Here is a 26,554-nt window from a genome sequence, read left to right on the forward strand (position 1 = left end):
TGTAAAGGGGATTTGTGAGTCAGTCCTTGTCGCTTCTTGTTGGATGCATTGCCTTCTGCTTTGCCTTTTCTTTCACGTGGCTCTTGGCACATACTTTGTGGCGTTGAGCCACTCTTTTCAGATACGTGACGGAGATGCCCTACCTCAAAGCCAGAGATTTGGGGGTGCGTGCCATAAACAGGCGCTGGATTTTCAGTCATTTACTTTTCATTTTTACCACTTTTTAGTGGCAAAATCCGTAGGAGGGGATGGCAAAATCCATAGGCGGGGATGGTGACACCTTTGGCACCTGTACCCCCTTGAAAATTGGGTGGCTCCAAACCTCCCTTTGCAAAGGGGGCTGCCATGAGACGCATTTCTGATCGTTGGGGAAAATAGATGCTCCTTACATTTCTACCCGTAGTGCCTCTCTCTCTTTGCCATCACGGTTTACATTTCGGGAGGGGTGCGCGCGTGCAGGTTTACAGCCAGAAGTTTGTGCCGTCATCCATTCACCAGCCTTTAACAGACTCTTTGTTCTTTCTTGCTGCAACCGACGACCATAGCTACCCTGCTGGAAAGATGATTTCATGCGCTGGCTCGCATTAGCGTGCCAACGGTGTCGGAGGGGGTGTGTAGCACGGGTGGATTTCCTCATTTGAAATCCGCCTCAGAACAAGACTCAGGATTGTTGTGTTGTCGCGTCTGTTTGCTTCAGCTTCGGCTTTTGGAGAAGTGGTTTCCGAAAAGGGGGAAATCCAGTGCGTGTGTCTAGAGACCGGAGCGAGAATTGAGCAAACTTCCAAATATGTATTTGAAAGGCCCAAATGTACCAAGAACTTCTCCACCTTCTGCCTTATTCTTCCTTTTGGTGGTGTCACATTTTGGAGTACTAGGGTGGATTTCCCTTATTATACAGCTTCCATGTCAGTGGGATGGTGCATCCACTCCACATTTTGTCTGCAGTATCTCTCCAAGGAGAGCTTTAGCACCAAGGTGTGTTCATTTAACGTGAACAAAACCCCAGGATGGATTCACTGCTTTGCTGACATGGGAGGTGCCAGCCACTGGGGTTTCCGGGTTATCATCAGAATATTAGTAGGTAGACAGATCATGTCTCTTATCAGTTATCTTTCTCTCTTTGCCCAAATTGCAGCGTTGCTGTACAAACCTATAAACCGTGTGACCCGCAGCACTCTTGTGTTACATGTGAGTATAAAATGAAGGAGGGGAAGTGTTGTGCATGTTCCATGATTCTTATGTTTAGCTCCCAGCCTTCCACAAACAGTTGGGGGTGTGTGTTTTTGACACTGTGACCCACCCCAATCTCACGGCTGCTTCCTTTCCAGGATTTGTTGAAGCACACGCCCTCCGACCACCCCGACTACCCGCTGCTCCAGGATGCCCTCCGCATCTCCCAAAACTTCCTCTCCAGCATCAACGAAGACATCGACCCACGCAGGACGGCCGTCACCACGCCCAAAGGAGAGGTACAAGGCAAGGGGCAGAGGGCAGAGAGAGATGGGGGAGAGCCCTTGTCCCCCTGGATGCATCCACACTGTAGGAATGATGCAGTTTGGCACCCCTTTTAACTTCCATGGGCTCCATCTTACAGAATCCTGGAGTCTTGGGCAGAGGAGGCTAAGGACTTTGGGAAACCAAATAATAAATCTAGCCAAGAAAATTCTGGAAAGGGGTCCCCATATTAGTGACCGTGTGGTTTATTGATCTGAGTGTTGGATTAGGATAGTGAGAGACTGGGGTTCAATTCCCTGCTCATCCATGGAAACCCGTTGGGTAGCCTTGGGGAAGTCACACTCTCTCACAGCCTCAGAGGAAGGCAAGGGCACACCTCTTCTGGAGAAATCTGGTGATGGTAACAGTAGTGGTTCGAGTGTTGGACCAGGATTCCCGGAGACTAGGGTTCAAACCACAGCTTGGCCATGGTAACCCACTTGGGTGAGACATACTCTCAGCCTCAGAGGAAAGGAATAGCAAATTGCTTTCTTAGTGGGGAAGGGAGGGACATCCTTTGGATGGGTTGCTCCTCTCATTTGCTCCAATAGGCAAGAAAGACCTTTTTGGCATCCTCCCTGAGGGAGCAAATGTCAGTCTTATTCCTACCTCTGGCTCCAATAGCATGCAAATTCTGCCATGATAGGTTCCATAAACTGGAAATGACTTGGAGGCAAATAACACCACAAAGCCCCAGTGAGCCCCATCCTATCTGATGCGGGGGATGCATTTCCAGAGGAGCAAATGAAGATCTCTTTCTGCCCTGTCCCTTAATGCTTTCCCTCTTTCTTTCCTCCTTGCAGACCCGGCAGCTGGTCAAAGATGGCTTCCTGGTGGAACTGGCGGAAGGATCCCGGAAGCTACGCCACGTTTTCCTCTTCACTGATGTCCTTCTTTGCGCCAAGCTGAAGAAGACTGGAGTGGGGTGAGGCTTGGATGATGCCTGGGATGGGTGGCGGGAAGAAGGTTGTGTTGGTAACCACTGGGTTGAACGGATGCCTGTTGGTGATGCTGTAGAAGTAGTAGGGGTTAAGCTAGAGGGTCTGTAAGGTCCTTTCCGTCCTCATGGTCCTTTACATATGGCTCAAAGGACCCCACACCCAAGTAGTGAAGAAAGTCCTTGACGTCTGTGCCAAGGGCAGGGGAGGCCACTCCCTCAGCTAGTGGCTGCCATCTTGTTAACCTTGGCAAGGTGTCCTGTATCTCTTCCAAATGGACAGCCTCAACAGCAGTCTCTCTGTGTGTGTCTGTGGTGTGGGCTGCCCCAATTGATATCCCTGCCTTCCATCCTTTTGTAGGAAACACCAGCAGTATGACTGCAAGTGGTACATGCCTCTGGCGGAGCTGGTCTTCCCCTCGTTGGAAGAGTCGGACTCTTGCCCACATGTCCATGCCATGCCTGACCACGATCTGGAGGACATGAAGATGAAGATCTCCTCGATGAAGAGCGAGGTGCAGAAAGAGGTACGGACTGGTTGAGTCTCCTTCATCTCTATTTCCAAATATCCCCAGACTCAAAATGTTCTTTTTCGTGGGTCGTTCTTTATTCGTCTCCTCTTCCTTTTGCTCTGCAGAAGGCCAACAAAGGACAGAGTCGAGCCATGGAGCGGCTCAAGAAGAAGATGTTTGACAATGAGTTCTGGCTGCTGCTCAACTCGCCCTCCATCCCCTTCCGGATCCATAACCGCAATGGAAAGGTACGGGGAGGTTGTGTCTGAGAGGGAGAAGGACGGTTTGGGGAAGGAGATTATGGATATGGGATGCAGGGGAGATTTGGAGAGTTGGCTCAGCAAAAGAGATGGACAGCCTCACTAGAAAAGACAGTGGTGCTTGGTAAGGGAGAAGGCAGCAGGAAAAGAGGAAGGCGGCATGTTCCAGATGGATAGACTCAAGGAAGCCCCAAAGGCTGGTGTGAGTTTCCAAGACCTGAGCAGGTTTATTCCTTTGAAGCTTTTCATTCATAGTGTCACCATAAGCCACCGCTCCTGTTGCCATACCCAGCCTGAGTGCCACCTTGTTTTCCTTCCAGAGCTACTTGTTCCTTCTGTCGTCTGACTATGAGCGGGCGGAGTGGAGGGAAGCCATCCAGAAACTCCAAAAGAAGGGTGAGGAACGAACTCTAGTGCTTTCCATGCTCTGCTCTAGTCACTGGTATTGCCTGAAGGCCCCCAGTTCAAAATGGTCTCCCCGTTTGAATCAGGCCAGCTCCCACCAACAAGTATTTCCACTGCCACTCAACCTTAGAGGATAGCAATGGCAAGAAAACTCCATGATTGGTTTGCCTGAGGATCGCCATAAGTCAAAGATGACTTGAAAGCACACAGCAACAACAAATATAAATGATAGAGCTAGTATGGCGTAGTGGTTCCAGCCCCTTGATGGCAGAATCTGTCTCGCCAACACTTGGTTTAAAAAATAAACAGCATCTCTAGTTCTTTCCATCCTCGGTAGGAAGAGCGACAGAAACCTTATTAAATTCTTATCAAAAAGCAACGGAAATGAGACTCTCTCCTGTCCTTGCCGAATATGGTTTCCTCTGGGTTAACTCTCCATTGCCCCCTGCTGATCATTTGTCTTTACAAACTCCTTGTAAAGTTTCAGAGCCAGACGCCCCTTGATGCGCCAGACTACGGTGCCAATCATCCCCAGGCGGTGTAGCTGTGGGTGGTAGGGATTGTAGTCCAACACATGAAGAGCACGATCGGTTGGGGAAGATTGTCAGGAGAGGGTTTGTTTTGGTAGCGTGTGGGAGATGCTCCATAAGGGACCATCCCTGTTCCATCCCGAGTATCTTATTGTTCACTCTCCTTCCGAACAGATCTCCAAACCTTTGTGCTAAGCTCCGTCGAGCTTCAGGTGCTGACGGGTTCCTGCTTTAAGTTACGCACGGTGCATAATATCCCAGTCACCAGCAATAAGGACGGTGAGTAACTCCTTTGCCCATGCTCCCCTGGGTCCCCCACTCCCTGGACCTGCACCCTCACCTTGATATTCTCCATTAACTATGAAGGTGGGATTGTTCACCTTTCCTGGATTCATGGAGCCTGTCAATGGGGATGGTCAGTAGTCCCTAAAGACCCAAGTATTCATTTGCTTTCCTTGTCGTGTGGTGGAGAGAGCGGTCAACAGTTATGAATCAAGAGGGCTGAATGGAGCCTCCATGTTTAGAAAAAGTCTGCTATCTTTGGAGAAGCCTGACTTCTCCCTCGAAGACAAGATGACTAAAGTGAAGCTGTTGTGCTTCGGACATAGCATCAAATGGCGAGACCGCATCTCTTTCAGCCATGACATTTCTGGGTCCTTACCTAAATGTGCATGTTGTAAAGCTTTTGGGCTACAAACCCCACACGCCACTCCTTCGTCGGTGTTTTATCCTGGTTAACGGACAAAGGTTATCAGACTTTGGACATGTCACAAGATGACACAGTCTTCGGATAACAATTTGTTCTTGGCGGACAGCAGAAAAGAGTACCGGCTTCAACGCCGTGCGTTGCTGGATTCCCCAAACCACCTGTTTTTTCCTCCATGGGAAGCAAGCTGTTGAACTCGATCCAAAGGACGTTTGCTCTTCTCCCGGAGGAATTCCTGATGGTGTTCTGATGAATTGCCTGGATTAATAGGACAACGTGGTTCAGCTCAGCGTCTTGCTCCCTCCAGGGAACAAGCCAGAAACCACTGGCAGATCTGTCCACCACAAACAACTAAGTCAGCCATAGTTATTAGTGTCTTTGGGGACTGGAAAAATCAGCATCCCAGTGCCTTTTAAAAAGTCAGGTGCCACGTTGGGCATATTTAGAAATGCAATGGCAATCGTCTAACAGCCCCTCCGCTTCTTCTTTCGCAGACGACGATTCTCCGGGGATGTATGGCTTTTTGCACGTCATCGTCCATTCGGCCAAGGGCTTCAAACAATCTGCCAGTAAGTACCAACTCTGGGCTGCTATTACCATTATTGTATTGTAACTACTTTAATCATTTTTAATAACTGCACTGTGCATTTTGATTTAAGTTCTTCTGGGAGGTGGGAGGTTTGGATAGATGCGTATTTAGCAAGAAGGAAACCTGGCCTAAAATGAAATCCCTTCCTGTTCTTGGTACCCAAGGAGAGAGGCTTTCCCCACTCATGCACCTCTTTCCTTTCTTATTCCTAGACCTTTATTGCACCCTGGAAGTGGACTCCTTCGGGTACTTTGTCAGCAAAGCCAAGACCCGGGTGTTCAGAGACACAACCGAGCCTCAGTGGAATGAGGTGAGCAAGACCAAGGCAGTTGGATGGCTTGTCGGTGGCCAAAATCACAAACTGTCGCAACTACTAGTCACTTCTCAGAGGTTAGGAACAACCTGTGGTGCATCTGAGCATGCACAGAATACATTTGCCCCCAATAGAGCACCCTTCCTTTCTGATTTCTGCAACAGCACCTTGAGGGCAATAATCTTTACACTGCGCAGCTGTGTTCGCCAGTCGTATTTCTGACTTCCTATAAGTTCATTGAGGTGGGATTCAGAGACATAGCCATGTTAGTCTGGAATATCGAGGACCTTGCAGCAGCTTTGAGACTAACTGTGCGAAAGAGGTTGTAGCATAAGCTTTTGCACACTTAGGTCTACTTCCCCAGATGCAAGGAGTGATCCGGTGCCCAGGAGAAGTTGCCACTTCTTCACCGTTACCACAAGTTATGCATTTCTATGGCTATTCACATAGTATGATGCCCTTCATGGGCACCCATGCGCTGCATGCATCTGAGGAAGCAGACCAAGTCTGCGAATGTTTGTGCTACAACTTCTTCCACCCAGTTCATATCAAAGATGGTACAAGATCCCTTTGCGTACTAATAAGTTTATTGTTAGTCATATTTCTCCTCCTGATGCCATAATGGTGCCTCTCAGACACACACACCATTTACTTTTTGCCATTTCGGCAGGAATTTGAGATTGAACTGGAGGGCTCCCAGACGCTGCGGATCCTCTGCTACGAGAAATGCTACGACAAGAGCAAAATGAACAAGGACAACAACGAAATTGTGGACAAGATTGTTGGCAAGGGACAAGTCCAGGTAGGACTTTTGGGATGAGGAGGAGGAGGAGAAGGAAGAATGGGGGGAGCACAGCTTTTGAACAAGTTGAAAGCATTTGCTTCTGGCCCTTGCTCACCGTATTGGAAGAGCCCTTTCGTTGCTGTTTCCTGTTGCAACATTTGAAGCTGTTGAATCCCTCATTGCATTACTTGTTTTGATTTGAATTTGAAAAGTAATAGGAGTGATAAAAGGAAGGACAGCACACTTCCATCTCTTCCAAGAAAGTAACATGACAGGTAGCAATGTCCCTTGTGACTCATTACTACTAAGCTCTGCTAGAGATTGCCTGTCTCCTGTGTGCCACCCAGTTGCTGGCAGCGCCCTTTCCTTTGCGCCAGTCCGGCAGGTTCTTTGTGGGCGTTCACAAAGCTCTCTGGAGCGGAGCCTGGAGATAATCTGGTTTCTGATAAGAGAGACGCAAATCCGGATCGCAAAATGGACTGCGTCTGCTTCAGAAATGTGGTAGTTTTTAGAGATGTGCAACCTGTGGCTAGACATTTGAACACGCAACACCCCGGCCTTTCGTTTGGGATTGAGTTGCCATCTCTTTCAAGTGTTTGGGATGCAAGGGAGAATTCTCTGGACCCACAGACCTAAGGCCTTAACACCTCCTGGTCTCAACCTAAGGGATAATAGGTAACACCCATCATCCACCCATCAATAGAGTCCTCTAAGCTGCCCACCTTAGATGCAGCTTGTCTTTTCTTTTAAGCAACTAAAGAAGGCAGAGGCTGAACCATTTAGGAAACTTATTTCTATATGTTGTATGCATATATATATATATAGACCGAGTCTCCCTTAGCTAGAATTCTGATATCCGAAATATGCCCAAATCCAAAGTTGTCCATATGGATGGCTGAGAGAGTGATGCCTTTGCTTTCTGACCGTTCAATGTACACACACTTGGTTCCATGCCCCAAATGATTAAAAATACATTGTATAAGGCTATGCGCATATAAGGTGTATATGAAATATCAATGAATTTTGTGTGTAGACGTCCGCCCCGTCTCCAAGATATCTTTGCAGCCGGAGAGGCTGGACCGGTTGGATGTTTGCCTTAACCAGCAACAAAGTGGGAAGATGGCATCGCATCTCCCTGGGCTGCCATCTCCCAGCATCTTTCCTCCCCGTTGATTTTATCCCGCCGTCGCACGGGCAACGGTTGCTAAGGCGACGGCTGAGCCTCGTCCTGATTGGGCAAGGAGGAGAATGGAATTGGGTACCAGGGCAAAAAGGGATGTCTACCTGACACGAGCGGAGAGAGGTGATGTACAAAGCTGTTCGCACAGTGCGGAGCAGAAGGTGTCGGTTTGTGCCATCTTGTGGGTGGCAGGTCTGGCTTGACATGTTGGCTCTTGGCATGGTTCTCTTTCCCTAGTTTATAATCCCAGTGATGCCAGCATGGTCCTGTGGTTTGAATGTTGGACTAGGGAGACCAGAGTTCGAATCCTTGCTCAGCCTTTGGAAGCACATCAGGGGCCCTTGAGCAAGTCACACTCTTTCAGCCACAGAGGGAGGCAGTGGCAAATCTCCTCTAAGGAAAACCCTAGGATAAAGTTGCCCCATGTCAGAGGCGAAGGCGCATAACAACCTCACACTGCCCTCTCTAAGTAAGAACATCATGTTCAGAGGTGGTCTCCAATGCTGCCTCTTAATGCGGTTTCCTGGGAGTAACTCCCATTGAACTCAGTCTGGTTTTCTTCAGAGGAGGCCTGTGGAGGATTGAACTCTCTGGGAGCCGAAACCTAGCCAGGCTTCGAAATAATAAAGGGATGCGGGCATGCATTTATATATGAGTGCAAATAAGCGCTCCGTTTTTGACACGCCACAGGCTTGAAAGCAATGACTTATTTATGATGATTTTGTTGCACGATCCTATTTAACAGTTGTCTCGCATGTGCCGCCGGCGTAAAATAGCCTACGAAAACAGCAAACGCTGATTCTGACAGTTGCAACAGATAGCAAGAAGCCTCTCTCCTTGTTCTGCTAAGCTCATTTGTAAAGAAATGCGTCTCTTTCCAGATGTGTATTTTGGGTATTTGTTGCAAAGTCAACCCTCTGAATGAATTCCTTCTTCCTCTCTTCCTTCTCCACTTTTCCGGTGAGCCGCTTCCTCTGGTGATATTTCCGAAGTGCAACAACCTTGGTTCAGTCATCTTGGCTTCTAGGGAGAGTTCAGGCATGGCTTGCTCTAGCTTTACACAGCGCAAGAGGAAAGAGTAACCCAAACGTTAGGCCTGGATCTTCCTTTAAGCCGATTGAGGCAGCCGCCTCATGTCAGTTGATTCTAGTTCTCATCTTTTGCAAATTTTGCTGGGCCATGGGGTGGGCTTTTTTGTGAATGGAGAAAAGAGCCCATGGAGGGAAGGCAATGTGGGCGTTCTTCTTCTCTGCAGCCCTCGAACCTGGGTTAGCTGTTGAAAACCACAGAATTAATGCAGCTTGACATGGCTTTAACTGTCATGGCTCCATCCTGTGGAATCTTGGATTTGCAGTTTGTTGTGGCACCGGAGACCCCCGACAGAAGGCTAAATGGCTTGCAAAACTAAATCACAGCACCGAGCCTCGGTAGATAAAGCAGTGTCAAACTGCATTAATTCCGCAGTGGAGACGCAGCCCACGAAACAGAAGAGCAGTCCCAACATGCAAATCCTGCTGTATTGCCACTTGGATGAAGCAAGTGGGAGCAGAAGAAACACTTCAAAGTCTCCATTGTCTCCTCCTCTTCCTCCTTCTCTTCCTTCCTCTCCTGCTCCATCCATTCCTCCTCATCCTTTCCTCTTCCTTCTCCTTCCTTCCTTTCTCCTCCTCCTTCCTTGTTTTCCTCCTCCCCCATTCCTCCTCTTCCTTCTCCTTCCTCTCCCTTCCTTCCTCCTCCCTCTTCTTTCTCCTTCTTCCTCTCCTCCTCCATCCATTTCTCCTCTTCCTTCTCCTTCCTCCTCCTCATTCTTCCTCTCCTCCTCCATCCATTCTTCCTGTTCTCCTCTTCTTCTCCTGCCTTCAGCCGTCTTCTTTTGTTCCTCCTCCCCCATTCCTCCTCTTCCTTCTCCTTCCTCTCCCTTCCTTCCTCCTCCCTCTTCTTTCTCCTTCTTCCTCTCCTCCTCCATCCATTTCTCCTCTTCCTTCTCCTTCCTCCTCCTCCTTCTTCCTCTCCTCCTCCATCCATTTCTCCTCTTCCTTCTCCTTCCTTCCTCTTCCTCGTTCTTCCTCCATCTTCCTCTCCTCCTCCATCCATTCTTCCTCTCCTCTTCCTCCTCCTTTCTTGTTTTCCTCCTCCCCCCATTCCTCCTCTTCCTTCTTCCTCCCTCTTCTTTCTTCTTCTTCCTCTCCTTCTCTTCCTTCCCCTCCTCCTCCATCCATTTCTTCTTCTTCCTCGTTCTTCCTCATTCTTCCTCTCCTCCTCCATCCATTCCTCCTCTTCCTCTCCATTCTCCTTCCTCTCCCTTCCTTCTCCTCCTTCCTCTCCCCTCCTCCTTCTCTTTCCTATGCCATCCCCTCCTCCTTTCTCCTTCCCTCCATCCTCCCCCCACAACATACCTCCTGCTTTTCTTCTCCCCAGTGATTCCCCCTCCGTCCCCATCCTTTCAGTGACCCAGCTCCTCTGCCCCCCAACGATGCCCTAGACCACCGGAGCCCCTGGAATGGGATCCAGATGTCTTGGGGGGGGGGGGCTCCTCTCCTCCTTGCTTGCAAATCCCATTCAGGGGGGGTTGATGGATTGCTGGCTTGTGGAGAGTGGGTTAAGTGGGTTAAGGCATCGGCTGGGGCCGAGATGGCTGCTTCTTCACCCTCCTTAAAATCAGGGCCGGTCCCTCGGCTTGGGGTTTTCTTTTTGTGGGGGAAGGCAGGCAGTCAGCTCCTTGGCCATTCGTTTCTCATTTGCACAGGAATGCCGTCCCAGTCAACAGAGGGAACGTTTGGCCAATGTGTTGAGGTTAACTCTAAGGGATCAGGAGAGAAAGAGAGGTTGATCAAAGCTTGGATTTCTTTTGCAGCTATTGACAGCATCAAGCCCCGAGGCCCCATTGTGGAAGACTGGCTTCGAAGGGGGGGGGTTAAAAAGGAAGGGCATCTTATTTTGCATTCAGATGCACAGCTGCAGAAGGCTTGGAGGGGAGGGTGCCTCTGAGCATGCACAAAAGGCGAACCTATAACTCATACCTGCCGCTTCAGGTGTCAAACTGCAACAGCAGCCATAAATCTGGTCTTCGCTCAGCCTGGCCTCCTTCTCAGGGTTGTTTTGTACATAAAATGTGGCCTGGCGCATGCTCTGCTCTTTGAAGGAAGGGAGAGGTGTGTTATATATTCATAAAGCAACAAACTTCCATCTCGGGTTCAGAACAGAATTGTGTATCGATGTCTTTCACAGCACAACAACCTGGGTTGCTGAAATGGATGGACAGATGGATGGAGAGACTTTTAAGAAAGTCTTCCCATGCCAATGCAAAATGTGCTTGTCATATATTTTCATTATCTGTCTATCCATCTGTCTTGATTTCCTTACGTAACACGCATGCATGCATACAATTTCAACCTCCCAGTGTGCTGGTTTTATATGTGCATGTGTGAACATAAACATATGCAGACACGCACACCCCAAAATTGTGAGTTTTATCTTCTTATCTATCACTCTGTGCAATTCTTTTCTGGACCAGCGTTGATCCTGACCTTCCTTTTCCTCCAAGGAGCTTGGAGAAGTTACTTTTTACCCCCATCAAACTACTGTACACATTTCCATAGCATGGAGCCATGGTGGTTCCAGCGGTGTTAAACTGCATTATTCCTGCAGTGCAGATGCAGCCTTTCGTTGCCAGATTCTGGGAGTGAAATAGCATACAGTGGGGTGGAGATGATCTGGATCTGTAGCTTGTTTTGCTTCCTTGTGACCTTCCCAGGGGGAAAGGTCTGTGTGTTGTGTGTTTTTGTGTGGCACCTGGGTGCAAGAATCTGGCGGAGACAGACAGGTGGTTAATTTCAGTGCATCCTCCCAATGCCCTTTTCCCCGAAGGCTGTGGAGTGAACGGCTGCTAACCCTCCTCCGGGGAAGTCTCTGCCAGGCCAGCCTGGCATGGGAGAGGTTAACCCAGTGGGGAGGCGTGGGGAAGGGAGGAGAGATGCTGTCAAGCTTTGGGGCTGCTTTCGGCACACTTCTTGTGCATAACACCCCTCTGGGAGGATGCTGAGCCACAACAGAGCGTCTTTCTGCCAGGGCCAGGGGGTCCCAAGTCTTGCCCTGAGGAAGCTGGCAAACCCCTGAACCTGCTGGTCATCTGGAAATGCTCCTGGCCACAACCTGCTAACTGGAAGAGGGGCTTTTCTACTGTTGTCCTACTGGCTTGGGTTGTTTCGGCCAGCAAGATGACCCAGGTCCTGGTGCAGCCGGACCGCCACCTCAGCCCAGACCATTGCTCCCTGGACAGTCTGGAGGAAGCCCCCGAGGGCAAGCGGACCCCCAACACTGGTGCCAGGCTGTGGGGAAGAGTGCGCAGCAAGCTGCTTCGTCAAAAGGTGTGCCCCCCCCTTTCCTTGTGCGCTTTGTTTCTGGTGTGGGTGGGAGAGGAAGCATTGGCAAGGCAGGCACCCCCTTTGTGTGGGGCTGCCTTTAATGCTTTGAGGCAATTGGGAGGACGAATCTCCGCAGCAAAGACCTGCCAAAGAAGGAGAAATTTGTCGAATCCCCCAAAGTCCACACGAGTTTGTAGTTCTTTCTCACTCTCTTATGGTGCCACCTTCCCTGTTGTGTGTTTCCCTCTCTAGGCTTTCTTTCTTTCTTTCTTTCTCTGTCCAGTTACCTAAAGTCCATGTCAATCTGTAGTTCTTTCTTGCTCTCCTATGATGCCACCTTCTCCATTGTATGTTCTTTCCCTCTCTAGGTTTCCTTCCTTCCTTCCTTCCTTCCTTCCTCTTTCTTTGTCTAATTACCCAAAGTCCACATCAATTTGTAGCTCTCTCTCTCTCTCTCTCTCTATCCTATAATGCCACCTTCTCCATTATCTGTTCTTTTCCTCTCATGGAGACCCTATGGACGAGACCTCTCCAAGATACATATATTGGTGCTGAGATGTTTCATGCCCTTTCTTGTTGGCATGGCCTGTCCAGGGTTTGGAGGAGCTGGTCAGGAGACCTGGGTTCAAATTCCAGTCTTGTAAAGGAGACCCTCGAGCCACAAATGTGCTACGGTTGTGGGGATAAGGGGGATCTGTCTCCTCTGTGGCTGTAACTAGAGGTAGGTTACTTCTCTGTACTACAGTTTCCAGCAGCCTTTGGTCACCAGGGCTGTGATAGCAGGGCAATTCATAACAATAGTACAGCAGAGGAAAAATCCTTTTGCACTCCACAAAGAGCCATCTCTCTGCCACATGCATTTTTGGGGGGATGTTGGAGCAAAGCTTGGGTGCTGGAGGGAGCGTTGCAGCCCCTTGTCTTAGCTGGGCTTGAAACAGAGCCTGCCTCTCTCTTTCTCTCCTCCTCTCCCATTCTCTTTCCCCCTTCCTTTGCTCTCTCTGACTTTCTCTCCCTCCTTGGCTTGCTGACATGCAGGGAATGTGAGAAGAGGCTTTTCTACACAACTGGAGCTTGCTCGTTTTTCAAAGGTGACAATGGAGGGAGGTCAAAAAAGCCTGCTTCAGGGATTCTGGAGGGCAGACAAAGACTGAGTGCGCCAGGCCAGAGACGCCCATCGCCCTTCCTTTCCATTCCTTTTTGGCAGCCATTTGGGATGGTGTGCCTGCACTTTCATGCCTTTTGCTCACCCATATAGCTTGGTGATAAAGCTGCCCTTTAGTTGTCAACCCTTTGCTGTGGTTCATAGAATCCTAGACTTGGAAGGGACCTCAAGGGCCATCTAGATGTCCGTCCGACATCTTACAAACCTCCACCACCCTCTTCATAAACATCAAGACGTCCTTCCTAATATTTAGGTGACTTGAATCCCTGTTGATTCACGTTAAGTATCTCCAAGTTGGCTTTGTGGTGCCAGATCGGTCTGTGGCGCGTGAAGTGCAAATCTCAATTGAGACTGTGTGTGTGATCCTTTGTGCCTGTCCACACTGGTTTTACCAAGGCAAGCCGTGGTTCCTAACACACAAGGATACCCCGGCCCAGTGAACGTTTGTGTACCCGCCGCACCCGCCGCCTGGTCATGACGCAGCTGCCAAAGAGCATTAACCTGATTTCTGTGCGCTTGCTGTGCGCTTCGCTGCCCTCCATCCAAGGTCAGACTCTTGTGCTGTTTTGCTGCCCTGGGTGGAAGTCTTCCCATTGCCCTTGGTGTCTGGTTAGCCAGGGAGGCTGGAGCATTTCCACTCCCCATTTGCTTTTTGATGGATTTTCCCTCCGCCTAATTCGAAACAGCTGGACGGAGCAGATCCGCATCTCTCTCCCCGCTTCAGGATGTTCATGTCCTGTCCATTAATTCCATGATGTTCACTAGGTTCAGAATAAAGATGAAGCAAATGCCATGGGTCAGCATTCATCCAAGTGAGGCAGCAAATCCTGGGAAGACGCAGCATCACAGCCCAGGAGCTTGGAGCCCAGGGCCCACATTACACCAGCTTCTTTGCTGCCTTCTGGTGCAGTGGCGAAGGTGCCATCTTCTTTGCCTCAGGTGGCAAAATATGTTGGGCAAGCCCTGAGGATGGCACACCAATTGTCACAAAGTGGCATTAATCTTCTGCCTTCCCACTTTTTGCAACTGCTTTTCAAACGTCCCCAGCTTTTCAGATGACACAAAATCTCTTTGCACACTACTACTGCTATTAATACAGTTGACCCTCCATATCCACTGATTCTTTATCCTTTATCCATGGATACGTGGCTTGTAAATACTCTACATGAATTCTAAAAAGCAAACCTTCATTTTGCCATTTTATTCAAGGGACACGATTTTACTATCCATTGTATTTAAGGGGACTTGGACATCCATGGGTTTTGGTATCCACAGGGGGTCCTGGAACCAAACCCCAGCGAATAATATGCCTCAGCTGTCAGGCATTTGGACACATTTCTGATGCTTCTCTGGTCCCCTTCTTGCTTTCCATGCCCAGAAAATCAGTGGCTGAGCCCCAATTTGACTTTACTTCATAGCAAGTAGTCCCTTCTTCTTCTCCAGGAGATATTTAGCTTGATTCCTGACCATTTAACCCCTGTGCCCCATCTCACCTCTTGGCTGTGTTCGAAGCCATGATCATTCTCTTTTTCTTTCTGGAAAGGCATCCTTAGCTATGGGGGCTTTTCTGGGCCAGACCCAGTTGCCATGTTAGCCGCCAGGGCAAGGGGAACTGGAGCAAAGTGGCCAGTGGGGATTGGGAGCAGACCAGGCGCCGCCAAAATGGATGGCGGCTTAATTGGAAGGCATCTCTGTTTGCAATTAATCTGGGCCGCCCCACAGTGTGTGTGTGTGTGTTGAAATCCCTGGGGTTGGAGGGTAAGAGGAGGAGGAGGAGGAGGAGGCATCCCTCTGAGGGTTGCCCATCTGGCATGGGCATCAAGGGCAGTATGGCTGAGGTTGGTAAAGTTGGCACAGTCGGCGTCTCTTGATCTAGCCAAAAATCTTGGCTGTATCCATCGTTTCGCCTTGTGCCAGCTTGGAAGGGAGACTGCCAGGGAATGCCAGCTGGTGGTTGTTGTTGTTGTTGTTGTGTGCCTTTGGGTCATTTCGGAAATGAAAGAAACGGGCTCATCATCATTTATCTTTATTTCTATCTCTTCTTTTTCTCAAGGCGGCTTGTTGCTGTTGTGTGCTTTCCAGTCGTTTCCGACTTACAGACCCTAAGGCAAGCCTATTGTAGGGTTTTCTTGCCAAGCTTTGCTCAGAGGTTGTTTTTTTTTGCCAGGGTCATCCTCTGAGGCTGAGAATGTGGGACTCATCCAAGCTCTCCAATGGGTTTCCATGAGGGATTCGAACCTGGTTTTCAGATTCGTAGTCCAGCGCTCGAACCAGTACTCCGCACTGCATCTTATGTACATGTGTAAGATTCCCTTGAGCCTCTCCGTGGGTGTTCATAACTAAGCACCTCCTGCAAAGCGGCTCAGTTAGTAGCTCACCCTTTCCTGGTTCTGCTCTTCCTCATCTGTTTGCATCTGTAAGATGGTTCCCAAATTACACAACCGAGCTGGATCTCTCAAGGACTCCTCTGGCATCCGAAACCGTTCCTGCATTGCAACAGGACTGCAATGCCTTGTTGTTTTGTGCAATGTGTATTTGTGTGTGTGTGAAATCTTCCAGACTCTCTGTGGGGGTGTGGGACATCGTGCACCATTCGAATGCCTCCCCAAGGCCTGGTGCAATGCCTCTCTCCAGCTGCACATATATCCCACAGACTCCCAGCAAGGGGAACAGCTGCCTTTTTGGATATCTTTCCTGGATCTGAACGGGTGCCGGGCTTGTTTTTTGTTTTCCAGGGTCAGTTGTTCAAGGCATGTGTTCACAGCCCTCCCTGCTTTCCCCTGGAACAGGTTTTGCAATGTTAGTTATCATTTCTTCTACGACCTTTTAGAACGGAGGCGACGTTTGTGTGTGTGACTGTGGCTGCGTCTGCACTGCAGAAATAATGCTGTTTGGGGTACCTTCCACTTCGCTGGGCGTTGTGCTCTTTTTACCGAGTCCTATGTCATCCCATATGAACAAAGTACGATAGCCTGGGAGTTGTAGTCCCGAATCCCGATGGGATAAGCACTTAGATGGTGGCCTGGAAATGTCATACATAGAAAAAAATGTTGACTAATTGTTCCTTGTGCTTTTAATTTATTTTATATGTTGCGAATTTAATTGTCCTGGGTCTCTAGGCCGTCATAAAGAATTGATGGTGTGTTGTAAAAATGATGGCATTGTCCTGGCTGCACAAAACTTAGACTGGAGAGCCTTCCTTAGGATAGATTCGACCAGGCTTGTAGGGCTCTCTCTTCTTTCTTTCTTTCCCTGGTGTAACTGGAGTGACTCCGGTTCCTCCGAAAACACGCTGCAAGCCCCCCATGAGCCGAGTCGATCCACATTCAAGAGAAGACTCTGATCGCGAGAGCTTCCGGAAGTGTCTCGGACGGCTTTCCCAGGAGACCGCCGACGGTCCTTGGGGCCGTGTGGAAGTTGTGCCCTTTTTATTCCAAGCATCCGTCTCCAGAAATAGCTCTGGTTCATGGGAGCCTTGCTCGGTGTGTTACAAAGCAGAGCTCTCTCCCGTCTCGCTCAGCCTTTTCCCCCCCCCGAATAGATTTAGGATTTGGCTCCACTTTCCCCGGAGTGCGAAGAGCACCTGTCTGGGAAATCAGCCAGGCTTCCTGCAGCCCAGGTCTTGCTTAGGTTGAGAGACTCCCCAATGCAACTATAAAGCCAAATATCAACCCCAGAGAAAGCCTGGCTACTTTAGAACGGCTCATTTTATTACAATCCAAGCTGGGTGTTTGGGATCTCATTTTCTCTTCCTCTCTTATCTTTCCTTTCTGCAGCTCGACCCTCAGACCGTCCAGACCAAGAACTGGCACATGGATGTGATCGAGATGAATGGGGTAAGGAGAAAACCGGACGCCCCACGATATCCTTTCCCATTCTCTTTCCTGGGTGCTTAACCCTTCAATCCTGGTTTTATTCTCTCCCTTTCAGATCAAAGTGGAGTTTTCCATGAAGTTCACAAGCCGGGACATGAGCCTTAAGAGGACCCCGTCGAAAAAGCAAACGGGGGTCTTTGGCGTCAAGATCAGCGTGGTCACGAAGTACGTTGGATGTGGTCCCTTGAAAGCCTAAGAGGGGACATGGCGGGTGGGCAGAGGTTGGGGAGGGAAGGCCTGTTCTCAAACTTTGGTCCTCAAGGTGGTTTGGACTTCAACTCTCAGAAGCCCCGGCTGGGATTCTGGGAGTTGAAGTCCAAAGATACTTGACTGAGAAGCGACGTGATTTGCCCAAAATCGCCCAGCGGGATTTCATGGCCGAGTGGGGAATCGAACCCTGGTTTCCAAAGTCGAAGCCCAGCGCTCAAACCACTCAGCCGTGCTGGATTACTTATGTATTAGCCATGTTTTAAAATGTATTTTGTTGACACACACATACAGTGGGCACTAGCCTTGGATCCCACATTTCTAGAAAACAGGGAAATAAATAAAAACAAACAAAGCCTGAAATGGGAAGAGCCAACGACATTTATGCCGCAGCCCCTCTTCTCCTCCTTTTTGTGGCTTCCTGAGCAGCTGTTCTTGCCCACGTTTCGTGGGGCAGATGGAACAGACTCGGTGTCTCTTCCTCCTCCGGAAAACAAGCACAAGGAAGAGGCGGGCAGCTTGCAAAAGAGCTTTGCTTCCTTGTGGCGCTTCTGGGCATGGTTGGCATCATTTTGAATTCCTTCTTGATCCATTTTCTATCTCTATCTCTATCCCTCCTTCCAACTTGCCAGGCGCGAACGCTCCAAGGTGCCATACATCGTTCGCCAGTGCGTCGAAGAGGTGGAAAAGCGAGGCATCGACGAAGTGGGCATCTACCGGATCTCTGGCGTGGCCACCGATATCCAGGCCCTGAAAGTTGCCTTTGACTCGAGTGAGAATTCCCTCTTTTCTTTGGCTGCTGCTCTCAAAAATGAGGACTCCGGTGTTGGTTGCTCCTGAAGGCCAAAGAAGAGCCTTCGGCCATTAGCTGAGCACCAGGTCTCAGAAAACTGACCCTTGTTTGGCCATGCTTGCTGGTGGATTCTGGGAGTTGTAGTCCAGAAAAGTAACTTTCCCAAGCTCTGCTCAGAGGGTACCCAGCTGCCTCTGAGAAGTACCCCTTGTTTGCCTCTGTCATGGGGAGATAGGCAGCCACTGAGCATAGAGCTTCCAGGTTCGGGAAACTACTACAAGCCAGCCTTCCCGAATTGATACACTCCCCCATTTTCAATATTAACAACCACTTGGTCTTCACTTTCCCATAGACAGCAAAGACATCCTGATGATGCTGAGCGACATGGACATCAACGCCATTGCAGGGACGCTGAAGCTGTACTTCCGCGAACTCCCCGAGCCCCTCCTTACGGACCGGCTTTATCCTGCTTTCATGGAGGGCATTGGTAAGCGACATGGACGCTTGGTAGGGGTTTAGCCTAAACGTCCGTCGTGGTCCCTTCCAAATCTAAGATTCGATTAAGGACAGAGAGAGAAAAGGATTGAGAAGGATAGAGAGTGTGGAGGCGGGATGGAGCAGATCTTTAGAGGCCTTTTCTTCAGACTTCTGAATTCTCAGAAAGTGGCGGACTCTCCTTCATGGAAAGTCTTGGCTGGGCAGCTCTTGAAAGTGCTTTGGTTGTGTATTGCTGCATGGCCAGGGGTTGGACCCGATGGCCCTTGGGGTCCCTTCCGATTCTATGCCTCCGTGACTTTTTCTTTTTCCTCTCTTTCCTCTCCAGCCGTCTCCGACCCTTCGGCCAAGGAGAACTGTATGTTGCATCTTTTACGATCCCTGCCGGACCCCAACCTCATCACATTCCTCTTTCTGTTAGAACACTTGAAGCGGTAAGTAAACTGGAAGGGAGCTTCACAAACCCTCTTCATTTGTTTTGTTTTGTACATTCCTCCTCTCTTTACAACCCAGAAAGTTTCCAGAGCGCTGAACAAAAAACAAGGCATATCAATGAGCAAAGAAAAGCTTAGCAAAACTTTAGAAGAGAGGAACACCAAAAATAAATATTGAGTGCGGTGTAGCGGTTTGAGCGTGAGATGAGGACCCTCTGGAGATCAGGGTTCGGTTCCCCAGCCAAATCCATGGATGCTCAAGTCCCATTAAATATAGTGACATAATAAAATGGTGTCCTTTATATAAAATAGCAAAACCTGTTTGCTTTTTGGAGTTTATACGTTTTTAAAATATTTTCAAGCTGTGGATGCTTGAATCTTTGGATAAAGAACCCATGATATGGAGGGACAACTGTAAGACAACTTCTCATCAGGAGCCCCCAAAATAGTCAAGTTTCTGCCTGTTTGGGGAAGGCGTTCCAGGGATATCCAAAATGGTTTCATAGAAGGGACTCTATAGATTGGGAAGGCAAGTCTTTGCATCTCTGTGGGGAATCTGCTGGGTGCCTTGAACTCCTTCCAAGATGGAGGAGAAGAGAGGGTTGGATTTATAGAATCATAGAGTCTAAAGTGACCACAAGGTCCATCCAGTCCAACTCAGATAGTAGGGGGTCAGTTGGATGGCCTTTATGGTCTCTTCCAACTTTATGATACTATGAATCCAACCCCTTCCTCTCCTTCATCTTAGAAGGAGTTCAGGGCACCCAGGAGAGCAAATGTCTTCAACCCAATCCCTTCTGCGCCCCTTTTTCTGAGGCTGGGAGAGGAGGCAGCTTGGGTTAATGCGGTAAGAGTGTGTCTCGGTTGCGTTTCATGCCTGCCTAGGTGAGGCTAGGAGGCCGAGAGCGGGGTTGAAGGTGGCCGCGGCGTCCCTCAGCACGCAGCCTCCGCTTTGGCCATGTACCCATTTGAGGTCGTGGTCTTTTGCTGAGGACACGCAACTGCTCCAGGAGCTGCGGCTTGGCAGGGCTGTGAGCTGGCCAGAAACGCACCGAGGGGAATTTTGGAATCGGGGACTGGAATCTTGCATTGCTGGCACGTTCTCCCCACATTCTCTCCTCGCCATTTCCTCCTCGCCTTGTTAAGAACGGAGCTGGAGATGTTTTAGAAAGAAAAAGGGTGAGGGACGGGAGGTGGGATGGGAGAAGGAGAGGCATGGCCGTGGCTTGAAGGAAAATACATTTTGCTCAGTCCAAGGAGGGCACGTCCAGTTCCCACATCTGTTCTGCTGGACAGCGCTCAAACTGTGTGCAAGTTTGTGTTTTTGGGCTGACGGTGGGGAGTGCGAGGGGGGGGAGAGCACAGCTGTCTCTCTGAACATGGCAATATTTGGATGCTGGTTTCCAAGGCAATGGTTGGCCGCAGCCCAAGACAAGACAGCGGTAGTTTCCGGGAAAGGTGCGCTGGAGGGAATCTGGGGGTACCGAAATTTGGACAGGGGGGATTAAGGGAAAGGGACGGCAGGAATTGAGAGCCACTCTTGCACAGTGGAGGGTTGTTGATGGGAAAAGCCCTCTTCTTGTCCTTCCACTCTTCTCCCAGTTGCTTTGGTTTTGCTTGGAGCGTTTGCCAAGGGCCCCTCTCTTTCTTTGCCCAGGGTCGCCGAGAAGGAGCCCGTCAACAAAATGTCTCTCCACAACCTGGCCACCGTCTTTGGTCCGACGCTGCTGAGGCCTTCCGAAGGGGAGACCAAAGGGCACCTCAGCCTGGCCTCCGATATCTGGTCCCATGACGTCATGGCGCAGGTACGGCGAGGGAGGGAGCCTTGCGCGGTTTCCTTGAGCAAATGCCCTCTGCTGGACCAAGCCATAGATGTCACCTTGGAACCAGACTTGATGCAAAACCAGAACGTGTATTTCAGGTCCAAGTCGGGCCCACCATGCCAGGCCAAGACAGGCACATGTTCCCATTGAAAGAGGCAGACTTGCCCTCTGAAATCTAAGCCCCAGCTTTCCCCTTGCAGCTAGCAAGAGGGATATAGAGAGCATCAAACCAAAACACTGCCTCTGCTGTTGGCCTTATCGGTCACAGGTCGCAGCCCATCCGTGTTGCAGTTTCTGCGTTTTAAATGCTCATGCGCCAATCCATTTTTAAAACAGCATTTGGATTTGGGGGGAAATCAAGAGTGTAATAACGAAGTTCTTGTTTGTGTGTGGTTTTTCCTAGGTCCAAGTGCTCCTGTACTACTTGCAGCACCCGCCCATCTCCTTTGCCGAGCTCAAGCGCAACACGCTCTACTTCTCCACGGACGTGTAACCGCCCTCGGCCCTCCGACTCTGCAGCTGAACGGCGGTCCGCGTTTTAGAAGCAGAGGGACGCGCTGCGGCGACTCAGACCTCGGACGCTGCTCCCCACCAAGGAGGACATTGCGCCGCCCTGGGACTCACGCTGCCTGTGCCTCTCGGACGATTTTGTACAACCTCCCCACCTTCCCCGTAACAGCCTTCGACCCTTCGTTCTCCCCTCCTGCACCGTAGTCAGAGTCTCTCATATTTATCATGTTCAGGAATGGTTGGACAGCGGGAAAGGGAGCAAGCGACGAATGGGAACGTGTGGCTTTGAAGGACCATCCATCTTTTTCAAAAGCATTGCCATCTTCTGGGTTCAACAGAACTGTATTGCAGCCAAATCCAACCCGGCTTGGCCTTCCAGCCCGCAACAACACCTGTTTTCTTTGCCCCCCACCCTTTCGTGGCCTGCATGCGTGGCACTCGCTTGGATCGTCCTCCTTCGGTGGTTGGGAAGAAACCAAGGGCTCCCTTTTCCTCTCTTCTTTCTAGCCCAGAGTCCCTGCTCCAGCTGTCCGCTCCGGAAGAGCTCCGAATGGCAGAAAGTGGCTTTTTGAAAAGGAAAAAAAAAAATTGCCGGTCTACTCCAGGTTCCTTTCTCTGGAGCTTTATTCTGCGATCCCTGTCTGTTGGCTTTGTCGCTGTGCGTAACTGTGGGGTGGCAAAAAACTGTCCTTGGACCCCCCCGGACTTCATACTGTAAAGAGGTTGTAAAGGTACCCTTGGTGGCAGCAAATGTTGAAGTGGTCCTGACTTTTGTCTGCTAGGTGTAGATGTGTCTGGATGCAGTGCAAGTGTGTGTATGTGTGTGAGAGACAGAAAGTTGTGTCTTTTTCCCCCTTGCAGTTTATTTATGGTTAACTTCTCTTGGAACCAGTTTGGTCTAAATCCTTGTAAGAGAGGACAGGCCTTATGTCGGCAACTGAAAGTTCCCCAAAGGACGCTTAGAAGGGTGAGTGGACTCCCGGAGAGGGAAGGTCCGGTTGGCTTATTGGCACTGCCCTGGCACCACTGCTTTGCCTGGCATCCTCCTCACAAGCCAGAGAGGCAGCGGGTATTTTTTCTCAGCCCCCTCTCCTCAACCCAGGGTCCCTTCTTTTTTGGGGGGCTGGGTGGAAACAGGCAGCCCCTCTTGTGTCTCAACCAGGGTTCAATGCTTACAGGGTTCAACTAGGAAGGCTCAGGGAGAAGGCAAAAGGGCCATTTCGGCTCCAAGGGGGTTCCATTTTCCCCTCTGCGACAGGCTGGGGACGGGACTCTTCCTAAACACTGTGGGAATACGGACTCCGTCTTTTGCGGACGGATCAGAAGCCAATCTGGCGCCTTCACCAACCTGCCTCCTGGCCTGCTCAGAATTGGCTCAAAGGATGGATCTGCACAGAAGCGGATCCATTTTTTGGGCACACCCAGTGTCTTTTTGTATTATTTAAAGAGAAATTGGTTGGCAGAGTCCAAGCTCTGTACCCCAGCAGGACTGCAACGGCTAGTCGTTCTCAGATTTAGGGTGGGGGGGCCTTCTTTTCCTGCAAACGGTACTGCCTGCTTAATCCATGTTCTTGCACTCCTTCGCACCCAAACAGGGAGTTTAAGGGGCTTTGGTCTTACAGTCCCAACCAGAAAACAGGGAGGTGATTCAGGGACCAGAACTACTTTACTTGCCGGACGCTGGATTTACGAGCCAGACAGAGTTGTCCACGTTTGTCACCCTCCCGCACAGTCGCTCTTTGTGCGTCTGCCTCTGTCTGTGCGTATCTGTCGCAGCTGGAGTCGCTGCCACAGAGAATGGTGTGTGTTCTGAGCGTCTGAAGCCCGACGCCAACAAACAACTTGCACTTGCCTTTGTAATCTTATTTTTCTGACAGCAGGGCAGGGGAGGTTGGGACTCCTGGGTAAAGTAGGAACCATCGATTGATATTTGACTTGTTTAAGGATATATATTATATAAATACATACATATATATATATATATTTTTGGTTGTGTTCCGTTTCAGGTTTCCTCCCCCTCCGCCCTGTAGGTGACAGACTTTAAATGGATGTAAATCACGTGAGCCAATCTTTAAGACAAAAAAGAGAGAGAGAGAAAATGTTAATAAAATGCAAAAGCCCAAACGTTTGCACAGATTACGTCCCGGGTGTCGTCTTTTGTATCCCGAGCCGAAGCCGGAGGATAACTTTGGAGAACCTAGAAAGGCTCCAGATTAGAGAGAGTGCCATGCTCCAGGAGTCAGGGGGGCTGGAGGCCTTGGGTTCAACCCCAAACATGTCCAGGTAAAACGGAGGAGAAAGTCCTATCAGAAACCTTGAAGAGCTGCTCCCAGCGGCTGGAATTCACTCTGGGGCAACTTCTGTGTAACTAGTCTTGAGCGGTTTTACAACATGGGCATTCACCTAGGGGCTGCCGTGATGTTACTATGTGAAGGAGCCAGTAAAGTGCCTACTCCGCATTGGGACAGTGTGCATTGAGACATTCTTGCCAATGTCCAGATACACATCTTTGCAATTCACGAGGAGGGCTATGTCGCGTCTCTACCATGTAGCTATGTATGTGTAAAGTTACACAGTGTTGGCCGCGACACAGAATTGGAGGCAACAATAGCACTACTGGCCTAAACAGACCGATGCGTCTGACTCGCACAAAATAGCAGCATTCTTCATTACCACTAAAATAAACCACCTTGGTTTAGCCTCCGCTCTTCCATGCCAGTAAATGCTGGGTCACTGCATTGCCCATTCTCACAATGGGCAGAGAAAGGGCACTAAGTGAATGAATCGCACCATGCCCTTACGTCAGGACTTACTAGGGACCACAGAGTTTGTGGACTGCTGTGACCAAAGCCTCACAATTGAGCTTGTAAACTAGGGCCACACTCCCACTTGTGCCAAACACTGGCACTGCCTTTGCTGCCAGAGCATTAGCAGCAGGGTTTGCATTTCACAAAACAAGCGCCCACACGCCGCCGTTTCCATCGCAGCGCAACAAGCGACTGCCCATAGGTGGCGAGATGGCACAGAGGGTGGCTAAGGGTGGGCTGTGCGTGTGTGTCGTTATTCAGCTTGGAAACAGCAGTCTTTCTTTCCCAGGCAACCAAGGTGGTTACCATGGGACTTCCACGAAGGGTGCCTGGTGTGCTTTCGTTCTCTTGTTGGGTGTTACTTCATCAAAGCCTCTGAACTGCTTAAATTGCTAGGATCCAAATGCAAGCAGCGTCAGCTCAGTGGTGGCACCAAGAGTAAAAGAACCCTTGCTATGCATCCAGAAAGGATCCCTCTTTCAATCCCTCGCTTTTCCCGTTTTGAAAAAAGGATCAGGCAGTAGTAGCAGGTGCCAGGAAGACAGAATTAATAAATACGCACTGGAGTTGCAAGGAGGGTGGAGACAATTGTCCTCTCCGGACTGAGTGCCATGTCAGGAGCTCAAGGAAGACATCCTCAAGGAATACAGACTCCAGCGAGAGAAGCAAAGAGTACGCTGCCATGCCCTTGAAGCCAAAGCAAATCTCATAGGAAAAGAATCAACTCATTTGAAATGTCATGCTGGAGGAGAATTTTACGGCTATGACGGATTGCCAAAAAGACTTCAAGAGCAAACCTGAACTCTCACTAGGAGCTAAGACGACTTAACTGAGGCTGTTGTACTTTGGGAACATTGTGAGAAGACACATTGGAAAGAAAGCAGCTTGCTTTCAGGCTGCGGCGGAAGGAAGAAGTGCCATTTCCCCAACTCTTCAAGGCGGCTCAATTTGGAGCCTTGAAAGTGGGCAGAGGATGCCTCCTCTCCTCTCAGAAATGGGGCATAACCAGATGCCAGGCTGTCAGTCTCAACGGGGGAAGATGGTCTCTCCTTCCCTTTGTATCCAACCAGCTTTGCATCACAAGGTGTTGGTTCTTTCTGTCTCTTGTCATCCTTCTTGGATCCACTTTCTTAAGAGCACCCTCTTTTCTAATCTAATAAACGCAGGACTTCCACTTGAGGTATGCTACCTCTGAATCAGAAGGTCTTTCATTTAGCCAGCATGGAAAAGCATGTCTAGACCGTCTCTCTATTTAGTCTTGGCAATCCAAGCCAAATTTGAAATCTCCCCACCAAGAACTAGGCATAAAACACTTGTCAAGCCTTTAAAGCCCAGCTGCGGCTTTATTAGTAACAAACGCTTTACACCGTCGGGAGATAAATTAATCCTTGCATTTCTCCAAAGTCCACAAATAGAGTAGCAAGGGCTGCTCAAATAGAACAAGGGTGGCCACAGAGAATGTACTCTCGGAGTCAAGAGATACTATTATGGCCTTCATTTCTTCCTCCGCATCATGTCTCCACTTCTTAGTCTGGTGTGGTTGTCAATGGTTGTGGATCGGATGCACGTTCATCTTCTCCAAGATGCACCTCGGTTTCTCTATAGACAATCGGTCCATGAAATGGGGCTTGCATTGTACCTGGCGCTCTACGCCGCTTGCGCCGAACAGTCCTTCCTTTCATTGGCTCCGTCTGCTACCGCAAATAATAGTCGATCACCGCAGAGAAGGCAGCAAACCCTCCGCAGCCGAGGGCTCCCGCTTTGAGGCCGGCTGCAAGGCAAAAGGAGACGGCACCAGCTCAGAGACAGGCTCACGTTCCTTTGGATTAGATAAACTGATCAATTAGTATTATTTATTAATTGCTATTACTGTTTCTTACACTTAGATGAGCGCTGACACTTAGAAAGGGGAGGATTGAACCGGAATAGGGAGGCAGCAACCCTTGGCAGGAAAGGCCAGAGTGAGATGGCTTTGGAGGCAACAGCTGTTTCGACCCTCCACCAAAGAGGTTGAAACCATAATGTTTAAACAAGCTTAGTGAGAAGTGTTTAATACTCTTAGGAGAGTATTAGCCGGCGGGCTTTAGGCAAGTGGCTCTGTAACAACAACAATGACAATGCCACTCTTGTTGTTTCCTTCGCCTGTGTCTGCACCAGGTACTCACCCCGAAATCCAATGGCTCCTCCAGTAATGCAGCCGCTCATCACGCTGTTCTTCCAGTCAGATTTGCCCCGGTACTAAGGGAGCCAAAAGCAAAACGTTATCCATCGGCAGGAAGAGTTCGCATCCTGAACCCATTCTGCGGTATTAATTCTGATTCCATTTCAACCACATTTGTTTTATGAGGCTCCCGGAAGGTGGGATAAAACGTAG

The 26,554-nt window shown here is 49.7% G+C and overlaps 2 protein-coding genes across 6 annotated transcripts in view; one reads left to right on the plus strand and one right to left on the minus strand.

The window, feature by feature from the left end:
• ABR (ABR activator of RhoGEF and GTPase) overlaps positions 1 to 23,509 on the plus strand; it is a 56,031-nt gene extending 32,522 nt beyond the window's left edge. For 4 of the 5 annotated variants that reach the window (XM_042442412.1, XM_042442413.1, XM_042442414.1 and 1 more), the window contains 17 exons: positions 1,136 to 1,188; positions 1,329 to 1,469; positions 2,298 to 2,419; positions 2,793 to 2,958; positions 3,069 to 3,191; positions 3,524 to 3,599; positions 4,313 to 4,417; positions 5,339 to 5,413; positions 5,646 to 5,743; positions 6,417 to 6,548; positions 17,013 to 17,072; positions 17,167 to 17,276; positions 17,951 to 18,090; positions 18,464 to 18,598; positions 18,935 to 19,040; positions 20,698 to 20,845; positions 21,267 to 23,509. In XM_042442412.1, coding sequence (XP_042298346.1) covers positions 1,136 to 1,188; positions 1,329 to 1,469; positions 2,298 to 2,419; positions 2,793 to 2,958; positions 3,069 to 3,191; positions 3,524 to 3,599; positions 4,313 to 4,417; positions 5,339 to 5,413; positions 5,646 to 5,743; positions 6,417 to 6,548; positions 17,013 to 17,072; positions 17,167 to 17,276; positions 17,951 to 18,090; positions 18,464 to 18,598; positions 18,935 to 19,040; positions 20,698 to 20,845; positions 21,267 to 21,356 — 1,880 coding nt within the window. In that variant the 3' untranslated portion in view covers positions 21,357 to 23,509. Of the gene's footprint in view, positions 1 to 1,135; positions 1,189 to 1,328; positions 1,470 to 2,297; positions 2,420 to 2,792; positions 2,959 to 3,068; positions 3,192 to 3,523; positions 3,600 to 4,312; positions 4,418 to 5,338; positions 5,414 to 5,645; positions 5,744 to 6,416; positions 6,549 to 11,658; positions 12,078 to 17,012; positions 17,073 to 17,166; positions 17,277 to 17,950; positions 18,091 to 18,463; positions 18,599 to 18,934; positions 19,041 to 20,697; positions 20,846 to 21,266 lie in introns of those variants that run through there. The other variant, XM_042442416.1, reaches the window with a different exon arrangement.
• Positions 23,510 to 25,496: 1,987 nt separating this feature from the next.
• TIMM22 (translocase of inner mitochondrial membrane 22) overlaps positions 25,497 to 26,554 on the minus strand; it is a 6,152-nt gene continuing 5,094 nt past the window's right edge. The window contains exons 3-4 of the mRNA XM_042442417.1: positions 26,346 to 26,418; positions 25,497 to 25,951 (exon numbers count right to left, since the gene is read on the minus strand). Coding sequence (XP_042298351.1) covers positions 25,875 to 25,951; positions 26,346 to 26,418 — 150 coding nt within the window. The 3' untranslated portion in view covers positions 25,497 to 25,874. The remainder of the gene's footprint in view (positions 25,952 to 26,345; positions 26,419 to 26,554) is intronic.

This window comes from Sceloporus undulatus, chromosome 11 (assembly GCF_019175285.1).
Source record: "Sceloporus undulatus isolate JIND9_A2432 ecotype Alabama chromosome 11, SceUnd_v1.1, whole genome shotgun sequence".
Lineage (NCBI taxonomy): Eukaryota > Metazoa > Chordata > Lepidosauria > Squamata > Phrynosomatidae > Sceloporus > Sceloporus undulatus.